Source organism: Hemiscyllium ocellatum, chromosome 5 (assembly GCF_020745735.1).
Source record: "Hemiscyllium ocellatum isolate sHemOce1 chromosome 5, sHemOce1.pat.X.cur, whole genome shotgun sequence".
In the NCBI taxonomy this organism is placed as follows: domain Eukaryota; kingdom Metazoa; phylum Chordata; class Chondrichthyes; order Orectolobiformes; family Hemiscylliidae; genus Hemiscyllium; species Hemiscyllium ocellatum.
Window position 1 is genome coordinate 41,433,063 of NC_083405.1, and position 24,409 is coordinate 41,457,471.

A 24,409-nucleotide genomic window follows, 5' to 3' on the forward strand; every position below is an offset into this window, starting at 1 on the left:
CTATATTTAACAGAACACTCACGATATACAAACAACTTAATGAGTGAATTTCTAAAAGATTTATTAAGGAATTAATAAAAAGGTAAAAAAAGATAGAATTCTCATTTCATCACTCACCTCCCTTCTCCATCTCTACAGTTAGGGCATGAGCATGCAACTCTCCTTAGTCTTTTTCCAGGCTGAACATCCTGGTCACTAGCTGGTTGGAGCTGTACTTGTGTGATGCTGTTGGGGCTAACTGTGCCCAGTGTAGCATTGGCAATGTTGCCAACAGCCACTGTAACAGGAGTTACAGTTGCAGGCTGTACTTTCAGATGCCATTTTGTATCGCCACCATCCTGGGTCTGCTGTTGACCTATGGGACAGTATTACATGTAAACTTATTCTTCATACTTGATCTGTACATAAAAGAAAGTGGTTAAAACATCCTAGTTAACCTCGAACAGCTCCTTTTCTACTTATTCCTTGTTAAATTGTGCAAACTGACACACTGTCTTAGATATTATCCAAATCTCAAGAACAGACTTACAATGAATATATTCTTTAAATTTATAGAAATGAATACCCAGAAGACAGGGGCAGTCATTCAATACCTAGAGTCTTTTTCTTAAAATAGAAAAACAAAGATCCATGACAACATGACCCCAATTCATTTATCTCTTTGTCTGACATACCAATACTATTACTTCACAAGGAGCTACCAATATTAGTATCAACTATTTCACTTCATTCAGCAGTCAGGTCTTTTTGGGATAATAGCCCCAGATTTTCACATTTGTGTGAATAAACACTTTCGTTTCTGCCGTCAATGCTCCAGATCTATTTGCAACTGCAGTCTTTGCTCTGAACCTTTCCCTGTGAGAGAGGAGTTTCTACCTCTACCTTACTGAATTATTTTAAAAGGTCTCTACCAGGTCCTATGAGTCACGTAGTTATAAGCACAGAAACAGATCCTTCGGACCAACTCTTCTGTGCTGACAAGATATCCAAAATTAATCTTGTCCCACCCGCTAGCATTTCCTTACTGGATCTCACCACCAAAGCCTGCATCAGCATCTGACACCTTCAGTTTCAACTGCAATCTTTTTAGCTTATATTCACATTCTCTCTTCCCTTTTCCTTTGTACTTCAAAAATATTATCCATCCCTCTTTCCTGATTTTTTTTCTGCCGTATGTATCTTCATCCTCTCCTCACCCTTCAGCTACTTCAACTACAATTGCATATCACCCAAATTTCTTTGTAGTCCTACAGCACGGTGACAGGCCCTTCGGTCCAAACTGGTCACTGACTAAATGGACTATCCACGCTAAACTCATTGCCCTGCACTTGGGCCATATCCTTCCAACTCTTTGCTATCCACGTATTTATCCAAATGCCTTTTAAATGTTAATGTACCTGCTTTAAATCGCTTCTGCTTGCAGCTCATTCCATTTGCAGGTTCCCTCTAACCTGATGCCCTCTAGTCTTCTATTCTTCAACCCTGGGGAAAGAGACTAAGTGCATTCACCCTATCCATGCCTCTCATGATCTTGTAGAGTTCCAAGATCCACCCCCCTCAGTCACCTACACTGTAAAGAAAAAAGTCCTAGCTTGTCCAACCACTCCCCATAACTCATTCCCTGGAGTCCTGGCAACATCCTTACAAAATTTCTTCTGCAGGATCTCCAGTTTAATAACATCCTTCATAAAACAAGGTGACCAAAACTGAACACAACACTCCAAGTGCAGCCTCACCAGTGTCCTGTACACCTGCAACATAAATTTCCCAACTTCTACACTCAATGCCCTGACTGAAGACCAGTGTGCCAAAAGCCACCTTCACTGCCTTTGACTCTACTTTCATAGAACTGTATACCTGAACTCCAAGGTCCCTCTGTTCCACCATACTAAATTCACCATGACACTCCTATCTTGATTTGACTTTCCAAAATGTAACATCCCACACTTCTCAATATTAAACTCCATTTGCCATTTCTCAGCCCACTTCCCCAGCTGATCAAGCTCCTGCTGCAATTTCTGATAACCTTCCTCACTGTCCACGATATTGTCTATTTTAGTGTCATCTGCAAACTTACTGATTCATGTCTTGTACATTCTCATCCAAATCATTGATATAGATAACAAACAACAATAAGTCCTGTACCAACCAGAGGCTCAACACTAGTCACAGGTATCCAGTCTGACAAGCATCTTTCGACTATTAGCCTCTGCTTCCTACCATCAAGCCAACTGTGTATCCAATTTGCCATCTCACCTGATTCCACATGATCTGACCTTTCAGAGCAGCTTACCACATGGAATTTTATCAGAGGCCTTGCTGAAATCCACAAAGACTACACTTACAGCTCTGCCCTTATCAACCTGCCTAGTCACTGCATTAAAAACTAAAATTTGCAAGACATGATTTCCCATCCACAGAGTTATCTGACTACTCCTAAATCAAACCCTGTCTTTCCAAATCCATGTATATTGTCTCCCTCAGAATCTTCAAGTAAATTATCACAGATTTTAGACTTACTGGTCTCTCATTCTCAGAATTTTCTTTGCAGCCCTTCTGGAATAACAGCACAACATTCATCACACCTCAGTATCCTGGAACCTTATCCATGGCAAATGCTGATGCAAGTATATCAATCAGGGACCCCCACAATTTCTTCTCCAGCCTCGTGCAGGGCTCTTGGATATATCAACTAGGCAAAAAGTGAGGACTGCAGATGCTGGAAACCAGAGTTTAGATCAGAGTGGTGCTGGAAAAGCACAACAGGTCAGGCAGCATCTGAGGAGGGAAATCGATGTTTCAGGCCAAAACCCTTCATCAGGAATAGAGGACAAATCTCTCCATTCTGGAGTCTCCCTGCCTCTTTTTGTGGTCTTGATTTCCTTCTTCGATAAACTCCTGCATCCCCAATATACCATCAGGGATTTCCTTGATCCTGACTGCTGTACCTGAGCCAATGCTCCCTTGTTGCATTAGAAGATCCACCCACGAGGATATTGGTTCCCTCTCCAGTCCAGGTGCAACCCTTCCCTCTTGAACAGGTCACTTCTGCCCCAGAAAAGATCCCAATGTTCTAAGAATCCGAATCTGTCCGCTGCAACAATTAGTTAGCCATGCACTCATTCTCCTGTTCTTACCCTCATTAGGACATGGCACTGGAAATAGTCTAAAGATTACCACCGACAAGGTCATGGTTTAACATTTTTTTCCAAATCTCCAAAATCATGCCACAGGGCCTCATCTCTATTTCCACCTATGTCATTTGTGCCAACGTGCACAATGACTTCTGGATACTGACTATCCTCCTGGGTCCTGGCACCCAAGAGGCAACATACCATCTTGGATTCCCATTTGCTGCCACAGAATCTCCTGTCTGACCCCCTATCAAGTCTCCAATCACTAAGGGCCTGTTTACTTTACCCTTTCCTACTGTCCAGAGCCACAGTGCCATCAACCTGACTACTGTGTTTCCCCCCCGAATGGTCACTGCTCCTCCTCACCTCGTGCCCCCCCTCCCCCACCCAACAAACACTCAACAATATTCAAAACCATAAACCTATTCGATGGGAATGGCCACAGGGATTCCTGTACTCCCTGCCTTCTCCCTTTGCCTTACCTGGTGGTCATCCAACTACTCTCTGCCTGAGTCTTAAATGTGACCCCCTCAAATTCTTATTTCTGAGATGATCCTGAGTGCACCCAGCTCCAGTTCCCTAACACTGGTCTCCCAGGGGCACACCTGGGTGCACTTCCCACAGGTTGAGTCATCAAGGACTATGGAAGTCTCATTCTAGCATTTCATTGCCTGGAGTACTAGGCTCTCTTTATATATTTCCTCAAAACCCAAAGTGCTGTGCTAGAAACTCAATTAGCTCGCACTTTCAGCTCTGTCAGGTAACACTGCTTTCAGATTACCTGTCAAATTAATCAGCCTTGATTTTGAAATTTCCTTTAATGCTGCCAGCAACAGAACTTTCATCTGCAGGAAATCCTTTGCGGTTTCCAATGCCATGTCTTAAATGCAGTACAGACCTTGTTTTCCACAGGATCCTCATTGCTTATTTCCAATACAAACTAAATCAAATCCACTTTGAACCCAGGACCACGAGCTGCCAAACTTTAGCACCCAGTGGGGCCAGATACTGTAAATCAAGCCCTGCTATTCCTGGGGTCATTAGATTAGATTAGATTAGATTACTTACAGTGTGGAAACAGGCCCTTCGGCCCAACAAGTCCACACTGACCCATCAAAGTGCAACCCACCCATACTCCTGCATTTACCCCTTCATCTAACACTACTGGCAATTTAGCATGGCCGATTCACCTGACCTGCACATTTTTGGACTGTGGGAGGAAACCGGAGCACCCGGAGGAAACTCACGCAGACACAGGGATAATGTGCTTGATGTTGGAGTCTTTTTGTTTTTAAAGAACATATGCACAGTACCTCAATTTACCAGACTTCCAGATGAAGGAGGATAGACAGTAAGGAGGAAACAAACAATTTGTTTCGAGCATATCTATGCACTAGGATTCCTTTACCACATTATACAGTTGAATCTTTGAACAATAAAGTATAATCTGATCAGTAGCACCTTTAGCTCGAGTAAATAGTTTAGTTTTCTAACAAAAAAAACTTCCATATATAACAGCAGCTATGCCAAGCATGATTTACTATTACTGAAAATAAGAGGATGTTTTGGTTACACTTGCACCATTGAAATGGCAGTGCACTATTTTTGACATATTTTTCAAAAAGTGATAATCCTCAATAATGAAGGATCTGTTGTAGCCTGGTTTAACTGAATATTGAGCAATGCTTTAATTATGTACAGTTCTGACTTTTGTCTAGATTACCAATATGGTAAATGTAATGTTACCAGTTTCATGGTGGCAAAGTACACTGCACAAGAGTCAAATAACTCAGAAATCATCCTTTGTTCCATTGTGTCTGCACCGACCTACACTAGTCCCATCTTCTCCCACTTGGTCCAAAGCCTTGAATGTTATGACATTTCACATGCTCATGAAAGTACTTTTCCAAAATGTTAAGGCTCATCACGACGGCTCAGTGGTCAGCACGGCTGCCTCACAGCACCAGGAACCCAGGTTCGATCCCGGCCTCGGGCAACTGTCTGTGTGGAGTTTGCACATTCTCCCCATGTCTGCATGGGTTTCCTCCGGGTGCTCAGATTTCCTCCCACAGTCAAAGATGTGCAGGTCAGGTGAATTGGCCATTCTGAATTGCCTATAGTTTTAGGTGTTTTAGTCAGAGGGAAATGGGTCTGGGTGGGTTACTCTTTGGAGGGTTGGTGTAGACCTTTTGAGCCGAAGGGCCTGTTTCACACTGTATGGAATCTAATCTAACCATCTAATGTACTAACCCACCCCCAGCGGTGCATTGCAGATTTCTACCATCCTAGTTTTCTTTTTGAATGCAAGAAACAATGCAGTGTTGGACCTAAGTGTTGAAACTGAAAAACTCTCCTGAACACATTTCAAGAAATCTGCCTCCTTTAAACCCTTTGACTATGACTATCCCAATTAATGCTGGGAAAGTCGAAATCCCTTAATTATCCTATTATTATTATTACTACACACCTCCATGAGTTGTCCATCTGCTTTCCTACTTAATGTTCACTGCCAGCAATGTGACTACCATATTCTTCTTACAAAGGTCTGCAGACAGTCTCATTCGAAGATGCTTCAGAGGTACTTTCTCCACCCCCCCCCCCACCTGGGAATGGAGGGGTGCCAGTCTAGCCACTCCTTCAACTGACATCTCTATGATGCCAACAATATTATATGGCAATCTAAGCCCTTAACTCATCCATCTTATTAAAGAAGCTCAATTTAAGTTACAACCTGACTGTGTCTTGGTATGGAATATTACTTTCATGTACGGATATACAATGATAGGCAATTCCATTTGACCAGAAAAGCAGTTAGGGAATCAATTCTATCCTAAGTAGATATAGTGGTTTTCAAATATTTGATCTGTGAAAGAATGAGAAAATCTGATTTATGATGTGGCAGGCAACCACATCAGAGGACCTCAACATGCGATTCTGGTGCCCAACATCAATATAATATCTTCCTCTTTTACCGTTACTACTGTCAGAATGACTACAGGTATTAGACTAAATTTTCTTGGAATATTTCAGAACTATAACTAAACAAAACTAGAAAGAAAAAGAAAAATGGTGGACAAGCCAAATTTAAAGGAAGAAGCGACAATTAAAATGCAACACCATTCTAAGATGTATGAATGAGGGGGAGCAAAACTGCAAAAACTCTTTGAAGAGTCTTAAAATCCACTTTCAGCTGACGGCAGCCTTATCCAAGTCTGAAGGAATAGGAGGTGCAGGGATAAAGAGGAGGCATAAAGGAAGTCAAAGACATGGAAGAAGAGAGGGTTTGAGAAGTTTGTGCCAAAAACGAAGGTCTGGCTCCAGCAGGTGGCTATTTGCTACTTGGTTGTTGGGGTTTGGGTTTAGTTATGATCAAGAGTCAGATTTATAGTGATCCAGCAGTCAAGAAAGATTTAATTCCTTAACATTTGCAAGCTACCTATTCAGGTACATCTGCGAGAACCATCCAAAATCTCAATTCAGGGGTTTTCTAGTGTTTTCTACACGTTTCCAGACACACCATTTTCATTGGAAAGTTCCAATTCCCCTGCAATTCTTGCAATGTCAGCTGCATTAGAATTCCAAATGATCTGGCCATGCAAATCCTGTCTGTGCAGCTAATGAAAGATGTGGGCCAAGATCGTTGTAACTTCATTGCAACTGTCATCTTAGCAAGTCAAATTTATAACTATTGAGTGCATTGCAATTAGCTAAACTCAAAATATTGCTGATGTATGTGACATATCAAGAGTTTATTAAAGCATAAACAAATCTGACAGATTCAATAAGATATTTATTTATATGTTTACTTACATAGTAACTTCGACAAAATGGGTTTTATAATGTTTGCGAAATTTTACTAACAACAAAACACAAAATAAAATTGGGAGCAGGCTTTGAGTGAGCATTTTAAAAGGAGGCAGGGACAGAAACAAAAGGTTAGGTGGGAAATTCCTGAGCTAGGAGCCCGGACAGTTGAAGGCAAGGCCACCAAGAGGCCAGAATTGAAGAAACACACATCGTCTAACTTATTTTCTCTGTAAAACTGACTTGAAGAAGAGAGTGTAGCCTCTTTAGGAGTTATACACAATCATGTACGTATGGAACAAACAGGCTGCACACAAGTCACATTTTGATTGCTATATAGAAGTGCACCTGTAAAGCTTAGAGGGAATACAGGTTGTAGAGCTGGGAAGTTTACAGAAATAGGGTAAGGGTTGGGCCATGGAATGTTTTAAAAAACATGGATAAGATTTCTCAAAAGACAAATGGAGGCATTCCTCAATGGCAGTCAATAAACACAGCATCAGCAAACACAACGATAGGTTGACAAGAGTTAGGACTCAAGCAACAGAATTTTGGCTGACTTCACCGTTACAGAGGATGGAAGATTAAACACTGGGAGTGTATTGTGGTAGTTAGTCTATAGGTAACAAAGGCATGGATTTTGTTTGTGCTAGACAAGGCAAGGTGGGTTTGAGTTGTGAAATGTTACAGACCGGATACTGATGGTCTACTGATGGCATGAGCATGTGGTCAGAAGCAACATTAGAATTTTCACAAAAGACTGATTCAACCTTGGAAAAATGTCAGAGATGAAAATCAGTGAGTGCTTGCAGGTGGATCATAAAGAACAGCGTCAGAGTTCTAGTATTTTGGTTGGGGAAATTTCCCATGATCAAACACTGGGTGAGCAATGAGACAAATCAGGAATTGTAGTGGTTTACAATTGTAGCGAGATAAAATTCAGTGTACATGTTGAAAAGTGACAGATGTTTCCTTGAGGATCACCGATGTAACAGTGCAGGAAAAGAAAGAGAAGCCACTGCCCCCCGGCCAATACTGAACAAAAAGAATGGAAACTCAGTTCCACTCAACTTGGCAACAGTAGGGAGATGTTGATGGAAGTAAATATGGTTAGCCACATAAGAGGCTACAGATAAGCCAAAGGGGAAACAGCAGCGTCTATACACTGATAGACTCAGTGATGATTTAATAGAATAGTTACATCACAGGAGGCTATTTGGGCCTGGTGTGTGGGCCACCTCTCTGCAAAAGCAGCCCATCTAGCCCTGCAACTCCACCTAAAATATACTTGGAATATTGTGTCCAGTTCTGATTGCCCTACTATAGGAAAGATAGAGGCTTTGGAAAGGGTGCAAAGAAGGCTTACCAGGATGCTGCCTGGACTGGAGGGCTTGCCTTGTGAATAAAGGTTGAATAAGCTCGGACCTTTCTCTCTGTAGAGAAGGAGGAAGAGAGGAGACCTGATTGAGGTGTACAAAATAATGAGAGGAATAGATAGAGTCAGTCAATAGCCAGAAACTTTTCCCCAGGGCAGGATTGACTGGTACGAGAAATCATAGTTTGAAGATACTGGGAGGAAGGCATAAAGGAGACGTCAGAGATAGGTTCTTTACTCAGAGTTGTGAATGCATGGAATGCATTGCCAGCTGAGGTGATGGAAGCAGAATCATTGGGGACATTTAAGCACATAGATAGCAGTGAGTTGAGGGATACGTAGGTTAACTTACTATATATATTTTACATTAGGATTAAATCTCGGCACAACATCGTGGGTCAAAGGGCCTGTTCTGTGCTGTACTTTTCTATGTTCTAAACAGTCAATTTTTCACTTCAGAATTTAATGGGGTTAATAAACAAACATAATGGATGTAACACGTCATGACTCTACTAACATATTATTTCAAGTAACTAAGTTTTGAATAGGAAAGTCCAAGCCGGTGAACAAAGTGTCAAACCTACCTTAAATGTACCTATGTCTTTGACCTGGAGGTGAATCTTTCACATACCACCACAAACATACCACATTCTGCAATAGGAAAGATTAGGGAAGCAGTACACTGAAGTTAAAAATAAGCACTGTAGCTCAAAAAAAAGAGTATACTCAGTGCAATTTTCCATAAAAGATCTCAACTTTCTCAAATAAGAGGTCACTGCAGACCTAATAAAATACTGATCCGCAGAAGCAGACAGTGAGAAATTTGACCTATCCTTTTAATTAAAAAGTTCAATTGCAAATATATAGTAGTTAAGCAAACTCCCCAATATCATCAAGTAAACTACAATGCAGGATATGAAACTGCCAACTAAAACAAGCGCAAATTGAAATATCCTGTGAGCTGTTCACATGTTAAAACCCAAATTAAAAAATTAACTTAACAACAAAACTTTTGCACTGGTAGCACTGTTTTAATAGGAACCTATTTCGTGAATTTATTTTTGGGACTGCTTTTTTTAGGCATAAAAGGTACACTGGATCTTGACTCGTTTAATTTCCCAGACTGTCTGGGCTTCCTCAAATGTCCTAAGGAGGCCATGCAGCTGCAGTAGCAGAGACCAGAATATGCAACAATGATGCAAAAGGAACCACTCTTTGTCTTTCTGCTTCATATTCCGTTAGCACTCAAAAAGATATGCCAGTTTAAGCTTTCCAATTGTTATTTGCTTAACTTTGTGTATTGAAGGGCCCTAACAGCAAGAGCAGGAAACAGGGTGTAACCTGACTGTATCTTTAACAAGATGCAAAATTTAACATGACTTCATCCATTAAATTCAAGTGCAGATTCAACTGACAGACATACTGCAATACAAAGAAATTATCTTCCCTCAAACATTACCAAAAAACGTTTTGGATTAAGCGCCCATATTACCTAGGCACTCTGTCACCTTAAAGTTCCCAAGAATAAGTCTGTTTACCCTCATTATGATTCAATTTGATCTAGTTGCTCCATTACAACATGGACAACTTCATCAAAGTCTGCCACGAGGTCATGCTTCAGCTGTACAAGACACTGGTAAGTCTGCACTTGGAGTGTTGCATACAGTTCTGGCCACTGCATTATGGGAAGGGTTTGGAAAGGGTTCAGAGGAGATTTACTAGGATGTTGCCTGGAATGGAAGGAAGATCTTCTGAGGAAAGGCTGAAGGAACTGAGGCTGCTTTCTTTGGAGAGAAGAAGGTTGAGCGGTGACTTAATGGAGATTATAAGATAATCAGAAGGGGGACCCCGAGAGCCTATTTCCTTAGATAGTGAAGGCTAACACGAGGAGACATAGCTTTAAATGGAGGGGTGACAGATTTAGGACAGATATCAGGGGTAGTTTCCGTACTCAGTAGGAGAGGCGTGCAATGGCCTGCCTGAAACAATAGTAGACTCGACGATGTTAAGGGTATTTAAATGGGCATTGGACATGCATATGGATAATAATGGAACAGTGTCCATTAGGTGGGCATCAGATTAATTTCAGAGGTTGGGGCAACATGGAAGGCCAAAGGGCCTGTACTGCACTGTAATGTTCTATGGACGAAGGAACTGGTTTGTAAACCAAACAGTTGCTTGATTAAGAGAATAAAAACTTCAGAAATCTATAGTTTTAGACGGTGACCACAAGGAAGGAAGATTGGAAAAACATTGTGAAAACAAGAGCCAAGGAGGAGTGTGGCTACAAGGACCCAAGTGGAGTATTTCTTTTACTGTTTCATATTTATGCATAATCTAAAGCAGACTATAGATAATAACATGACATTAGTGTGGAAATCTCTTAAGCAACAAATAATTCATCTGAAAGTGCCAATATATTGGATAATTATGAAAAGGAATTCATGTCTAATTTACATCAAAAGATATTGATTAAGCATTGACGTACTTGCTAGATGCGTTCAGAAAGAACATATCTGGTAGGTATTATCTACATTTTGCAGAGTCAGATATTGCTGAATGCATCGTATTTATAGACATGACGTACCTAGTAACAACTGTTGCAGATGCGAAGTACGTAAGAGATTGCAGAGAATAACTATACATAAAGAAAGTGCTCGTTGGTTGGCATGTAGCTTGTTGGTTTAGGGGTATGTTACTTGCTTTGGGTCTTCTAATGCGCAGACTTGCGAGAGATCCAGGGTTCAAATCCAGGACAAGCCCCCATTTCTTAATTTGGGGAGGCATGGTGGTTCAGTGGTTAGCACTGCTGCCTCACAGCACCAGGGCTCCCAGGTTCAATTCTGGCCTCGGGCGATCGTCAGTGTGGAGTTTGCACAATCTTTCCATGTCTGCGTGGATTTCCTCTGGGTGCTCCCGTTTCCTCCCAGTTCCAAGCTGTGCAGGTCAGGTAAACTGGCTATTTTTAATTGCCCATTTTCAATTGCCCATAGTGTCAGATGCATTAGTCAGAGGGAAATGGATCTGGGTGGGTTACTCTTCAGAGGGTCGGTATGCTCTTGTTGGGCTGAAGGGCCTGTTTCCACACTGTAGGGAATCTAATCTAATCAAAAGAAAGTTACCCACAGCCAAGTGTCACATGGATATGGATACAAAATTGGCTAAGTGATAAGAAATCCAGCAATCATTGAATCCCTACAGTGTAGAAGTAGGCCATTCAGCTGATTGATTCCACACTGACCCTCCAAAGAGCATCTCACCCAGACCCACTTCCCAACTTGTCCCTGTAACCCTGCATCCCCCATGGCCAATCCACCTAACCTGCACATCTCTGATCTATAGATTTTTTTGGTCGATGGTCCAGAGATTTCTTTTCTAGCTGGAGGAAGGTTTGTAGTGGAATTCCTCAAGTTCAGAACTGGGACCTTTGCTTATCCTGTTATATACTAATTATCTGGTTCTTGGTGTACTATCCACGTTTGCAGATGACATTAAATTTAGAACAACTGCAAACCGATAGAAGGTTGGAATGGAACTCTAAAAAGGACACTGACAAGTTTGTGCAGTGGACAGATGAGTGGCAGATGAGATTCAATGCAGAGAATGTCAGAGGTGATGCCCTTTCGGAGAAAGAATGCTAAGAAAATGGAAAGTACGATACACAATTCTAAAGGGATGAAGGAGCAGAGTGACCTAGGTGTATATTTTTGTATAGATCATTGAAGGTGGCAGAACAGGAGGAAATAGCAGTAAACAGAGACAGAGGTGTTCTTAGCTTTATTAATAAGAGCACAGAGTAGAAGAACACTAAGATGAATGTTGCAATTCTACAAGCAAAATTAGAGTTGCAGTGGATAGCAAAGAAGATTACCTCAGAATACAATGGGATCTTGTTCAGATGGGCCAATGGGTTTAAGAGTGGCAGATGGAGTTTAATTTAGATAAATGTAAGGTGCTACATTTTGAAAAAGGAAAATCAGAGCAGGACTCATATGGTCCCGAATGTTGCTGAACAGAAGCACTTTGGAGGGCAGGTTCATAGATCACAGAACGTTACAGTGCAGTACAGGCCCTTTGGTCCTCTATGTTGTGCCAACCCGTGAAACCAATCTGATGCCCATCTAACTTACACTATATCATTCTCATCCATATGCCTATCCAATGACCAATAAAAATGCTCTTAAAGTTGGCGAATCTACTACTGTTGCAAGCAGGATGTTCCACGCCCTTACTACACTGCGTGAAGAAAATACCTCTGACATCGATTTTATATCTATCACCTCTCAGTTTAAAGCAATATCCCCTCATGCTAGCCATCGCCAGAGGAAAAAGGCTCTCACTGTCCATCTTATTTAACCCTCTGATTATATATGCCTCAATTAAGTCACCTCTCAACTTTCTTCTCGCTAACAACATCAAGTCCCTCAGCCTTTCCTCGCAAGACCTTCCCCCACATATCAAACATTCTGGTGAATCTCCTCCGAATGCTTTCTAAAGCTTTCAGGTCCTTCTTATAATGCAGTGACCGGAACGGTATGAAATACCTCAAGTGCAGCCACACCGAAGTTCTGTACAGCTGCAGCATGACCTCAGGTTCCAAAACTCAATCCTTCTAACAATAAAAGCTAACACACCATATGCCTTCTTAAAAATCCTATCAACCTGGATGGCAACTTTCAAAGGTCTATGTACATGAACACAGATCCCTCTGGTCCTCTACACTACCAAGAATCTTACATTAACCCAGTACTCTGCATTCCTGGTATTCCTTCCAAAGTGAATCATCTCACTTTTCCTCATTAAACTCCACTTGCCACCTCAGCCCAGCTCTGCAGCTTATCTATGTCCCTCTGTAACCTGCAACATCCTTCGGCATTATCCACAACTGTACCGACCTTAGTGTCATCCACAAGTTTACTAACCCACCTTTCTCTGCCCTCATCCAGGTATTTTATAAAAGTGACAAATAGCATTGAACCCAAAACACATCCTTGCGGTTCCCTACTAGTATTTGAACTCCAGGATGAATATTTCCCATCAACCACCACCCTCTGTCTTCTTTCAGTTAGCCAATTTCTGATCCAAACCACTAAAATCACTCTGAATTCCCATGCCTTTGTATTTTGTGCTATAGTCTACCATGGAGAACCTTATCAAAACACCTTACTGAAATCCAGATAAATCATATCAGCCTCTTTACCATCATCCATGCGTTTCGTCTTCCTTCTGAAAAGAACTCAATAAGGGTTTGAGGCATGACCTACCCTTCGCAAAACATTATTGACTATCCCTATTCAACTTATTCCTTTCTATCCTTGAAAGTAGAGTCGCAGGTAGTTAGGATAGTGAAGGCATTTGGTACACCTTTCTTTATTGATCAGAGCATTGAATACAGGAGTTGGGAGGTCATGTTGCAGCTGTATAGGACATCAGTTACGCCACGTTTGGAATATTGCAAGCAATTCTGGTCTCCTTCCTACAGGAAGAATGTGGTGAAATTTGAAAAGGGTTCAAAAAAGATTTACAAGGATGTTGCCAGGATTGAAGCTACAGGGAGGCTGAATAGGCTGGGGTTGTTTTCCCTGGAGCATCGGAGGGTGAGGGGGTGACCTTATAGGAGGTTGATAAAATCATGAGGAGCACGGATAAGATAAACAGACATGGTCTTTTCCCTGGGATGAAGGAAGTCCACAACTAGAGGGCATAGGTTTAGAGTGAGAGAGAAGATATAGAGGACCTAAGGGGCAACTTTTTCCAGAAGGTGGTGCATGTATGGAATAAGCTACCAGAGAAAGTGGAGGGGGAGGTTGGTACAAATTACAACATTTAAAAAAAGTTGTGGTTCTATTCGCCGAGCTGGGAATTTGTGTTGCAGACATTTCGTCCCCTGTCTAGGTGACATCCTCAGTGCTTGGAAGCCTCCTGTGAAGCGTTTCTGTGATCCTTCCTGTGGCATTTGTAGTGGTTTGAATCTGCCGCCTTCGGTTGTCAGCTCCAGCTGTCCATTGCAGTGGTCAGTATATTGGATCCAGGTTGATGTGCTTATTGATAGAATCTGTGGATGAGTGCCATGCCTCTAGAAATTCCCTGGCTGTTCTCTGTTTGGCTTGTCCTATGATAGTGGTGTTGTCCCAGTCGAACTCATGCTGCTTGTCATCTGAGTGTGGGGCTACTAAGGATAGCTGGTCGTGTCGTTTTGGAAGCGGCAGATACAAATCACTATAAATGCCGGAGGAAACATCACAGAAGTGTTTCACAGGAGGCTCCCAAGCACTGAGGATATCACCTAGACAGGGGACAAAACGTTTGCAACACAAATTCCCTGGCTGTTCTGTTTGGCTTGTCCTATAAATAGGAGTGTTGTCCCAGTCAAATTCATGTTGCTGGTCATTTGCGTGTGTGGCTACTGAGGATAGCTGGTCGTGTCAATTCGTGGCTATTTGGTGTTCATGGATGCGGATTGTTAGCTATCTTCCTGTTTGTCCTATGTCGTGTTTTGTGCAGTCCTTGCATGGGATTTTGTACACTACGTTGGTTTTGCTCATGCTGGGTATCGGGTCCTTCGTTCTGGTGAGTTGCTGCTTGAGAGTGGCTGTTGGTTTGTGTGCTGTTATGAGTCATGAGCAAAACCAACGTAGTGTACAAACTCCCATGCAAGGGCTGCACAAAACACTACATAGGACAAACATGAAGACAGCCAACGATCCGCATCCATGAAACCAACCAGCCACGAAATGACACGACCAGCTATCCTCAGTAGCCACACATGCAGATGACAAGCAACATGAATTCGACTGGGACAAAAAACTACTAATATAGGACAAGCCAAACAGAGAACAGCCAGGGAATTCCTAGAGGCACGGCACTCATCCACAGATTCTATCAATAAGCACATCGACCTGGACCCAATATACCGACCACTGCAACGGACAGCTGGAACTGACAACCGGAAGCGGCAGATTCAAACCACTACAAATGCTGGAGGAAAGATCACAGAAGCGCTTCACACGAGGCTCCCAAGCACTGAGGATGTCACCTAGAAAGGGGACGAAACGTCTGCAACACAAATTCCCAGCTCGGCGAACACAACCACAACAACGAGCACCCGAGCTACAAATCTTCTCACAAACTTTGAATTTAAAAAGTATTCAGAAGGTTACGTGGATAGGAAGGGTTCAGAGGTTTATGGGCCAAGTGCTGGCAAATGGGACTAGATTAGGTGAGGATATCTATTAGGCATGGAGACATTGCATCGAAGAGTATGTGCTGTACATGTATATTACGCTAAGACAGTTGTTAGACCTCAGGTAGAGTATTGTGTAGTTGTAGGTGCCACATTACAGGAAAAGATGCACATACATTGGATAGAGTGCATAAGTGATTTACGAGAATGGTTCCAATATGGAGAAATATTAGCTAGGAGGACAGGATGTAGTAGGCAGGGTTGTTCTCCCTGAAACAGTGAAGGCGACCAAGATATCTGATTCAGGTTTTCAAAATAATGAACAGCCTGGACAGAGTAGATGCAATGAAGCTGTGAAAGGAACAAGAACGAGAGGGCATAGATTTAAAAACCGACACGCAAAAAGGAAGCAAAGTTTTCACACAATGAATACATTGCCTGGAAATGTGGTGGAGGCAAGTATAACTGAGGCATTCAAGGACACTATTGATGGCAATATGAATAGTCATGGTGGGCAGGGTTTTGGGGAGAGAGGGGGGAGATTGGTACTAGATAATAGAACTGATGTAGGCACAATGGGCGATTCGCCTTCTGCACTGTAATAGTTGATATTCTACAATATCATCTCCTTCATAAGAACAAGTTATGCACAAATGCTTTAAAACTGTCACACTATCAGCTACAAAATATCAAAAAATACATTCCTTACAGATTCTCATGATCTGAAACTGATTGGATCCTCCATCTGAGTTACCAAACAAAACTTCCACTGAAGTTTCAAAAGATGACCAAAATTTCTAACAAAATCACATGATCAAGTGATGTCAATCAGCGCTAACATGTGGTCGGGTAGATTGCTGCCACAACAGGCCCTATTTAATCTGAAGTTGTAGGGGTGAACCACTAGTGAGTCGAACAAGAGGAGGCAACAGCAACTAATTAAACTGTGCTTCTGACAAAATGACAATCAGGTACAAGTTACAGATATTACAACAAAGTCTATGAAGATAACTAGGGCAACAAAACCCAAGGAGGACATACCCAAAATGTTCTACCTTTAACAAGATCCTGTAACATCAAACTGGGTGCACTTAATGCTGATTTCACATTAATTTATGCAACTGAACTTCTCTCACATATGGTCAAAATACTTTTCAGAATTTCTCACTTTGAAGTTCCATTCTGTTCTAAAATGGTCATGTACAAATTAATATTGCACTTATTATTAGTTCACTTTAAAGACTTCTCATTATGCAAAATGTACTCAAAACTTAAAACTGACCTAATAATAAGATTTTCAGCTTGGAAATACCAGACCTTCTTAGCTACCTGGGTGGGTAGGCCAGATCTCAGTTCAGGTTATGAAAGCTTAATTTTCAAATTCAGCAGTGAGAGAGTATGATCAAAGAGACCATTCTCTTCAGAATCACTACTGTGAGAAAGCAGTGCGTTCGGCTGTCAAGTGTACACCCACCCTCCAAAGAACATCTCACTCTAGGATGGCATACATACAAAATAGAGAACAGCAAACAAACATAACTCCACTGTTCAAGGTGAATGGCTCATCATACAAATGCAAGATGTTTGTTTCTTAAACATTTGAACAAAGTTTGGTAAATTAGTAGACTAATATCTATCTAGATTAAGCAACTAAATTGACCTTCCTCACTGTACTCTTGCTTTCTGTACTTTTCCTCCAGTTTGCTTTCAAAGGCATAGTCATTGAGATGCACAGCATGGAAACAGACCCTTCGGTCCAACCTGTCCATGCTGACCAGATATCCCAACCCAATCTAGTCCCACCTGCCAGCACATGGCCCATATGCCTCCAACCCTTCCTATTCATATACCCATCCAAATGCCTTTTAAATGTTGCAATTGTACCAACCTCCACCACATCCTCTGACAGCTCATTCCATAACTTACCACCCTCTGCGTGAAAAGGTTGCCCGTTAGGTGTCCCTCATATCTTTCCCCTCTCATCCTAAACCTATGCCCTCTAGTTCTGGACACCCCAACCCCAGGGAAAAGACTATTTACCCTATCCATGCCCCTTGTAATTTTGTAAACCTCGAGAAGTTCACCTCTCAGCCTCCGACACTCCAGGGAAAACAGCCCCAGCCTGTTCAGCCTCTCCCCATAGCTCAAATCCTCAAACCCTGGCAACATCCTTGTATATCTTTTCTGAACCCTTTCAAGTTTCACAACATCTTTCTTAGTCTCTTTTAACCTCTTTCCCTTCAACATAACATTCAATATAACAGATGTGCATAAATGACAAGTAGTCATCAAAATGATTATTTTCTGACAATGTATGTTACAGATCAACATTTTCTCTATGTGTAATCACCCAGAAAGGAGAGAAATTAAAGGAAGAGAAAACCTAATTTCATTTTCCACATCCACTTCACATAGCAGTTATGGGATATTTAAGACGCTAGAACAAAAAAAAAGAAAATGGTGTTAAAAGTACATACAAGCTGATGCACAGGGTTTAAAATATGTCAATTTACCTAGATAGCAAAAACAGTTGAATTTAATGGCTGTATACTACCAAATAGCCCAGACAATTATTCGCCAGCTAGGTTCTATCATCTGGAAAAGGTTGAGTCTTCTAAATAACAAATAATTAAATATTAGTTTAATAACAAGAAACAGAAGGTGGATTTCTTGAATAGGATTGTGCTTATACACTAAATGTATTACATATGGACATTTCAAAAACCTTTGCCATAATGAGTCACAAATGATTACAGGAGAGGACTGAAGTATAGAATTAGAAAGATAAATTGATTTAAAAAAGTAGTGATAGTGATAGAGAAGACAATAGTTAAGAGCAGTTTCTCAGCATGGCTGGAGTAGGCAGCAGTGTTCCATATGGTTCTGTTTGGTGACTATGTCCTTTCACCCAACATTAACGTTTTGGTCTTATAGCTAGAGAATGGCACTTCTGATAGAATGGCATACATAATTTGAGGTCAAAGTGAAAACTGCAACTGGAAATGTTTACAGCAGCGAAATAGACAGAACATTGACAGATCAAGTTCAAAATGTCAGTTTTACGTTTTAGCAAATTTACATATCGAAAGAAGAAGTGTAGAAAGTTGGGATGGGGTCAGGTTCAATGCATTGAATACATGGATGCCATAAAAACTAGTAATCAAGATTCTTCCACGACAAAAGGAGTCAATTCAACCAGTCACACTGAACTGCTCCTTTGAAGTAATCAGTCAACTCCACTCCATTGTTTTCCCCCATTCAGCCCTGAAAATCTTTCCTTTTAAAAATAGACACCAAATTCAATTTTGAAAGTTATTACTGAATATAAATTAATATAACTGAATGGTTTTAATATTGAAAATTGCTATTTTTAAACTATTACACATGATATGTTATAAATAGATTCTACTTACCCTTGTACCAACAGACAAGTGTAATAGTTTAAAAATAGCAATTTTCAATATTATAACCAGTTATATTAGATTTATATTCAGTAATAATACATGCACCACATTAATTCATCTAACGCAGACCATGGACAAACCTTGAAACTATACTCCAACAAAATACTTTGCAAGCATCTATTACAGCTTTTATTTAGACTAAGAAAACTTCCGTTCACAAAAACACATTCAATACTTGAAACTGCCCAAGTACTTAATCCCTTATAAAAAGGCTTGTAATCATAACACCAAAAAGACAGCTAATTAAAAAAATCCCTAAATAATTTAAGCCACCAAACCATGATTTAACAATGCCCCATCACGATAATTGTAGTTGACTAAAAAACTGCCAGTCATTTTAACAATGTATTGAAAGAGCTTGGGACAATGACAACTAACAACTCATATTGGAACCAGGCCTAACACAAGATTTACATAATTGGTCAGAGATGAAACACCATGTTGAGCTCGTTAGGTTAAAAGAAATGACAATTCGGGAATAAACTTAAAACATAATTGTGTAAAGTAACATTATTATAATGCATATTCAAAATGAGCCGAACATTGATAGAGTCCCAATATTTTCATCAGCTCTTACTTTTACACTACTTATCGCATTAATATCCGCATGCTTGGACTCAAATACGCAAAAAATAAAACTTTCTGTGGCAAGTTTGTTTATATCTCCCACACACAATCACATCATTTGTTTTATTTCAAAGAAGAAGCAGTCATCAAGATATCATGCTATTTGCAGGGCAGCACATTGCAAACAGTCACAGCTAGTCCATGCTACACATCTGCCCCCAACTCAACACTTACACAACAACGTATTAGCCCTGCCTTTAAGCTGACAGCTAATTATAGACCAATGCCAGGCTCAAAAGGACCATTTTTCTTTCCTAGGCGTAGATAGCGAATGTCAGCCGAGTTAACTGTGGTAGGCATCACGTACGAGAGAGAGTGTACTTTAGATCAAAATATGTTGGTTTATGAGAATCCAAGTTGATTGCCTCCCACTCCAAAGTGATGAATTAATTGTAAACAGCGATAAACTAACACCAATTAATACCTGAACACAACTGCAGTTCACAAAAATGTAAAATTTCACCCAAAACTGAATCAGTCCAAGATTTCAAACCAACGGCTTTTCTTTAAAGAAAGGATTTCAAAATAAGTTATGAATCATAATTTTTTCACAGTTAGTACTCTCTCATTTCTGGGTCGCTCTCTACAATATTGCCAAGATTACAATTCCCAGTGAGACAATTTCAAAACAATTTGCGTAAAACTGTTCAAGGCATTGCAAAAATGTTTTAGGGTTTCCTAATATTGACTGCCATTCTCCAGAACAGTATCCTTCACACAAGAATGGGAGAAATACAACCACATTATTTAAAGGGAGATTCAAAGCTCAACTAGAAACTCAACCTTTTCCCTTGCTAACACCTTAACAACATTAATGCTTGTGGACCCAGTATTTAATATCAATTCCCTGTATACACAACTCAGTACTCCTCTCTCTCACTCCATTATTGCCACCACTAGCCCTTTTGCCAACTTCAGACACTAACACTAGCTTTCATCTTGGAATCTATGAACTTGGGTATCAACTTTACATGTGGAATTCAGCCAATTTATTTTTTTTTGGGGGGGGGGGGGTGAAAGAGAGAAGAAAGGAATTTAATTACAATGTACCTATGTTTTCACAATCCATTTTTAATGTTACTTCCTCCAAACACTTGGACAAAATCAAAAAGATTTATTGCTGATATTGTTTGCTGTTTGATAGACCTCCACAGAGGTAATTATGCTTGATAATTAGTTTCATCAATGCCAGTTAAAATAATAGAAGACTATCCAAATAGATGAACATAAGACATTTATCTGCTGCACAACGTGGTCACCTGGAAAGTGGTCCCATTCTTCACCGATATCATAGTGTCCAGCTTGCATATTGCCCCAAACTTAAATACTTATTCCAGGTATTATGTCAACTGCAAGCCCTTTTACAAAAAAAAACCCTTGGATTAAACATGTATTATTGATAAGGCTCCCTATTCATCATCACACCTAACTCTTACACCAATTGTATAATTAGAATTTGTGGATTAAAAATTTATATTTGCATAGCATCTTTTACATCCTCACAATGTTCCAAAGTATTTCACAGCAAATTGAAAACATTAAGGATGGATTGCAATTTTCAACGCAAAGTACTTCAAACAGTGATGATATCAATGACAGCCTGCCTTTGGTGGTATGGGTTGAGAATAAGAGATGGACTGGACTGGCCATGAATATTGTGGCTACAGGAGCCAATCATAAGTGAGAGGAATCTTGCGGCAAGTTACACACCACCCGATTCCCCAAAGTGTATTCATCATCCACAAGGCACTAGTAAGGGGCATGATTAAATATTCTTCACTTGCCTGGGTGTTATTGAAACAACACAAGAACTTGATACCATTCAAAAATCATACATGTTTGTGAACATGGTGCCATTCCCCAACCCTATTACTCTACATTTACCCCAATTAATGCACCTAGTCCACATATCCCTGAACACTATGGGTAATTTCGCACGGCCAATTCACATAACCTGCACATCTTTGGATTGCGGGAGGAAACCGAAGCACTCAGGAAACCCATGCAGATGTGAACAGAATGTGCAAATGCCACACAGACTGTTACCTGACGAGGAACTGAACCTTGGCACTGAGGCAAGTGCTAACTATTGAGCCACTGTGCCACACCATACTTGTAGCCAATGCAGCTGTGCATTGCTGATTGACAGTGTGCCCTGCTAGACCAGTCTGCTCTCGCAGGGCACACTTCCACTGCACTGGAGGATGCCAGGATGGGTGGCAATGTCCCCCCGAAAGTGGAACGAAAGTGTACATGCAGCTTGTGCTGGAGCATTGTGCCCTGCTCTGTTGCTAACATGAACCAGCAATGAGATGAAATCTCCAATATCCTGCTCTGGTTTCTATGTCGGGTTTTCCTGGTTTGGGTGGTGAGGCTGTTAAGATCACAACCTGTGATGGGGTGGGCTATTAATACGGCACTTGGCAAGTAATAATAATCAAATCTCGCCACACCACTTGAACAAGGCAAACAAGATGATCACAAAACTGAGATTGGCCTCACTGAACATCTCTCCCGACTCTCGCATTCATCCGAGCCATAGGGCCACACCATTCAGAGCTCTGAGATTCTGCTCCATGTTTTCATGCAATACTCTATCGGTGCAAGCGAAAAGCACCAAACTCTGAAGTCCACAGCAGTGATTATCATTTTTTTTTGATTTTGCACAAAGGAAAATTAAACTTTAAGAAAGCATTGAAAAAATGAGAAGGGCCATTCATGGCCACTATTAGAATACTTCAACAACATAATTTCCCCCATTAATATCATGTACTTGATAAAGATGCAAGGCACAAGTCAGAAGGGTTATAGAATATTCCTAATTTGCCAGAATAAGTGCAACAACACAAGTGTGACACCATTCAGGGCAAAACGGCTCACTGGATTGGTACCATATCTACAAACAAAAACACACTCTTCCTATCATCGCAGTAACAGCATTACAGAAATTCTAAGGTTGATCCTTAGACAACAACATCTTCTAAACCCAATCACCACTACCATCTAGGAAAAGGTATGGAAATTCACAGGAACATCATCTACAAGTTCCCACTCACTATCTGACCTTAGAAATACACTTATCTAATTGTCACAAAGTCAAAATCCAGGAATGTCTGCTCGAACTGCATTGTGGGTCTATCTACACAATGTACTGTAGCAGTTCAAGGCAGTAACTCACTACATTATCAAGGGTCTTAAGATGGACAATAATAATTGGACAGGAAGAACCATTCCCTTTGAATAAAAAAAAACTCTATCCTGCACTCAACTTTGCCAATAAAAGTGAGCAAGGATCTTCCCTTCCTTGATGTATTAGTTAACAAATATGCCAATGAGTTCTGCATATTATCAAACAAAGCATTTTACTGGTCAGTATACTTATGGGATTTCTAATGTTCCAGTAGATACTAAAAGAAAACAAAATTTGTTGGAAGCTCAAAAGAGCCCTAGCCACCACATCATCTTGTAGAACTAAAGGTGACATATGTCATAACCAAAGTATGCTGAGAGTTAAAAGCTTCACCTGATCAAACCACCACTCACTGTATACCATACCAAACTCAAAGCACCCTAACAACTATTATGCCCAGGTAAAAACAATGACTGCAGATGTTGGAAACCAGATTCTGGATTAGTGGTGCTAGAAGAGCACAGCAGTTCAGGTAGCATCTGAGGAGCAGTAAAATCGACGTTTCGGGCAAAAGCCCTTCATCAGGAATACAGGCAGAGAGCCTGAAGGGTGGAGAGATAAGTGAGAGGAGGGTGGGGGTGGGGAGAACGTAGCAGAGTACAATAGGTGAGTGGGGGAGGGGATGAAGGTGATAGGTCGGTGAGGGAGGAGGGTGGAGTGGATAGGTGGAAAAGGAAGATAGGAAGGTAGGACAAGTCCAGACAAGTCATGGGGACAGTGCTGAGCTGGAAGTTTGGAACTAGGGTGAGGTGGGGGAAGGGGAAAATGAGGAAATTGTTGAAGTCCACATTGATGCCCTGGGGTTGAAGTGTTCCGATGCGGAAGATGAGGCGTTCTTCCTCCGGGCGTCTAGTGGTGAGGGAGCGGTGGTGAAGGAGGTCCAGGACCTCCATGTCCTCGGCAGAGTGGGAGGGGAAGTTGAAATGTTGGGCCACGGGGTGGTGTGGTTGATTGGTGCGGGTGTCCCGGAGATGTTCCCTAAAGCGCTCTGCTAGGAGGCATCCAGTCTCCCCAATGTAGAGGAGACCGCATCGGGAGCAACGGATACAATAAATGATATTGGCGGATGCGCAGGTAAAACTTTGATGGATGAGGAAGGCTCCTTTAGGGCCTCGGATGGAGATGAGGAAGGAGGCGTGGGCACAGGTTTTGCAATTCCTGCGGTGGCAGGGGAAGATGCCAGGATGGGGGGAGGGGTGCGAGGACCGGACCCGGGAGTCACGGAGGGAACAGTCTTTGCGGAAGGTGGAAAGGGGTGGGGAGGGAAATATATCCCTGGTGGTGGGGTCTGTTTGGAGGGGAAGGAAATGTTGGATGATTTGGTTTATGCGAAGGTTAGTAGGGTGGAAGGTGAACACCAGGGGTGTTACGTACCTTGTTACGGTTGGAGGGATGGGGTCTGAGGGCGGAAGTGCAGGATGTGGACGAGATGCATTGGAGGGCATCTTTAACAACGTGGGAAGGGAAATTGCAGTCTCTCAAGAAGGAGGCCATCTGGTGTGTTCTGTGGTGGAACTGGGAGCAGATACAGCGGAGCAGAGGAATGGAGAATACGGGATGGCATTTTTTTGCAAGAGGTAGGGTGGGAAGAGGTGTAATCCAGGTAGCTGTGGGAGTCGGTGGGTTTGTAAA

At 41.5% G+C, this 24,409-nt stretch overlaps 1 protein-coding gene across 2 annotated transcripts in view; it reads right to left on the reverse strand.

The window, feature by feature from the left end:
- sp4 (sp4 transcription factor) overlaps nt 1-24,409 on the reverse strand; it is a 56,338-nt gene that overhangs the window by 19,074 nt on the left and 12,855 nt on the right. For both annotated transcript variants that reach the window (XM_060824705.1, XM_060824706.1), the window contains exon 4: nt 118-355. In XM_060824705.1, the coding sequence (XP_060680688.1) occupies nt 118-355 (238 nt within the window). The remainder of the gene's footprint in view (nt 1-117; nt 356-24,409) is intronic.